Source organism: Poecilia latipinna, unplaced genomic scaffold, assembly GCF_001443285.1.
Source record: "Poecilia latipinna isolate Pla-1442-1.1 unplaced genomic scaffold, P_latipinna-1.0 Scaffold3930, whole genome shotgun sequence".
In the NCBI taxonomy this organism is placed as follows: Eukaryota; Metazoa; Chordata; class Actinopteri; order Cyprinodontiformes; family Poeciliidae; genus Poecilia; species Poecilia latipinna.
The window spans coordinates 1-1,496 of NW_015116546.1; the positions used below are offsets into that span (position 1 = coordinate 1).

The 1,496-nt window shown below is 43.9% G+C and overlaps 1 protein-coding gene across 1 annotated transcript in view; it reads right to left on the reverse strand.

The window, feature by feature from the left end:
* Positions 1–121: 121 nt before the first annotated feature.
* The window catches only part of LOC106941906 (tomoregulin-1-like), a 26,770-nt gene continuing 25,395 nt past the window's right edge, over positions 122–1,496 (reverse strand). Inside the window, exons 7-8 of the mRNA XM_015025057.1 lie at positions 1,297–1,458; positions 122–933 (exon numbers count right to left, since the gene is read on the reverse strand). Of these exons, the coding sequence (XP_014880543.1) occupies positions 849–933; positions 1,297–1,458 (247 nt within the window). The 3' untranslated portion in view covers positions 122–848. The remainder of the gene's footprint in view (positions 934–1,296; positions 1,459–1,496) is intronic.

The window sequence follows — 1,496 nt, forward strand, 5'->3', positions numbered from 1 at the left end:
ATCCATCCATCCATCCATCATCCATCATCCATCCATCCATCATCCATCCATCATCCATCCATCGGTCTGGAGTTGCTGGTGAGTATGAACTTATAATTCTCTATTTTTCAGTTGGATTTCAAAGATCAACATCATGTAAAATAACCTCCATCTTTCTTTATCCTTCATGTTTTGCCCTTAAAAATGTTGAAATCAGTCAAAGAAACTAAAATCGGTGTCAGCTGGTCAGTTCATTCCTAACATGGATCATCCGATGAGGTGATGGATGGATTTTAAAAATGAAAACAGAAATGATGTCATCATAATAAAACTGCTCTTGAATCAGATGTTGGAATGTTAAATATCCGACCTGAAGGCTGCAGCTTCAGAAAATCACCTGCAGGAAGAGACACAATGCAGCAGCAACAGAACCGATCGAATGTTGAAGCATCCAGAATATTTCAGATTTAACCGGATGACGTATGAAACAAGATTCTGGTTTAAAACCAAAGCAAACAGTAAAACAGAGTCGGGCTGCGTCCCACAGGGTGAGAACAAAAACAACCTGCATGACACCAGCCTGAAGGTGGCGCTGCAGCAACGATACAATCAGATAAATAAAGGTTCTGCTTCCTGTTGGATCCACAGTGTTCAGAAAGCAGCTGGACAGACAAACTGATCCACACAAAACATAAAGGGAAGTCTGACAAATAAGGCCCCTCTAAGAAATCAGAAATAAAATACTTTAAAAAAGGGGGAAATAATAAAAGAGGCACCAGGAAGTCGATATAAAACTGCAGTCTGTGTGATACGAAAACCGGAGCAGTTGGATTTATATAAAAACATGAGGAGGGAAAAACGGACGGCGGCTACATCATCCGAGAAGACGTTCCCGACGGGAAGTGGCCCAGATGCTGCTTCTGTCTGCGGCCACGCTTCGACTTGTTGCACCTCCTGCAGGACAGGAGAGGAAGTGCATGACAGCAAGCAGAAGCAAAAAGCAGAACGTTGAATAAAGTGCAGCCAAAATAAACTTTACTTCAGAAAAACCAAAAGGAATTTAAAGATCAGACTAGTTTACTTCTGGATGTTCCAGAGCAGCATCTTAATATTTAATATTGTTAAAATCCTTTTTGTAAATTATGTCCTGGATCTTCATCAGCTGTTCTATTCAAAGGAAAATGTGTTTGCTGCCTCCTGCTGGCTGACACCTGGTACTGCATCCACCATCTACCTTCTTATTCTAACTGCCAGTTTCTCAGAAATGTTGACATGACCTCTAAACGTTTGTATTGAATGTGCAGCAGGTGTGCGTACCTGGTGAAGCACATCACCACGGCAACGATGACGGCGATCTGGACGGCTCCGATGATGGCAGCAATGAGAACGTAGTGCAGCTTCTGGCCGCTGGGGACCACATACAGGATGTTAAAGTCCAGCAGCTGGTCGCACCGGGGGCCGCCGTACGCAGCGTCACACCTGGCGCGCGCACACACACACACACACACACACACACA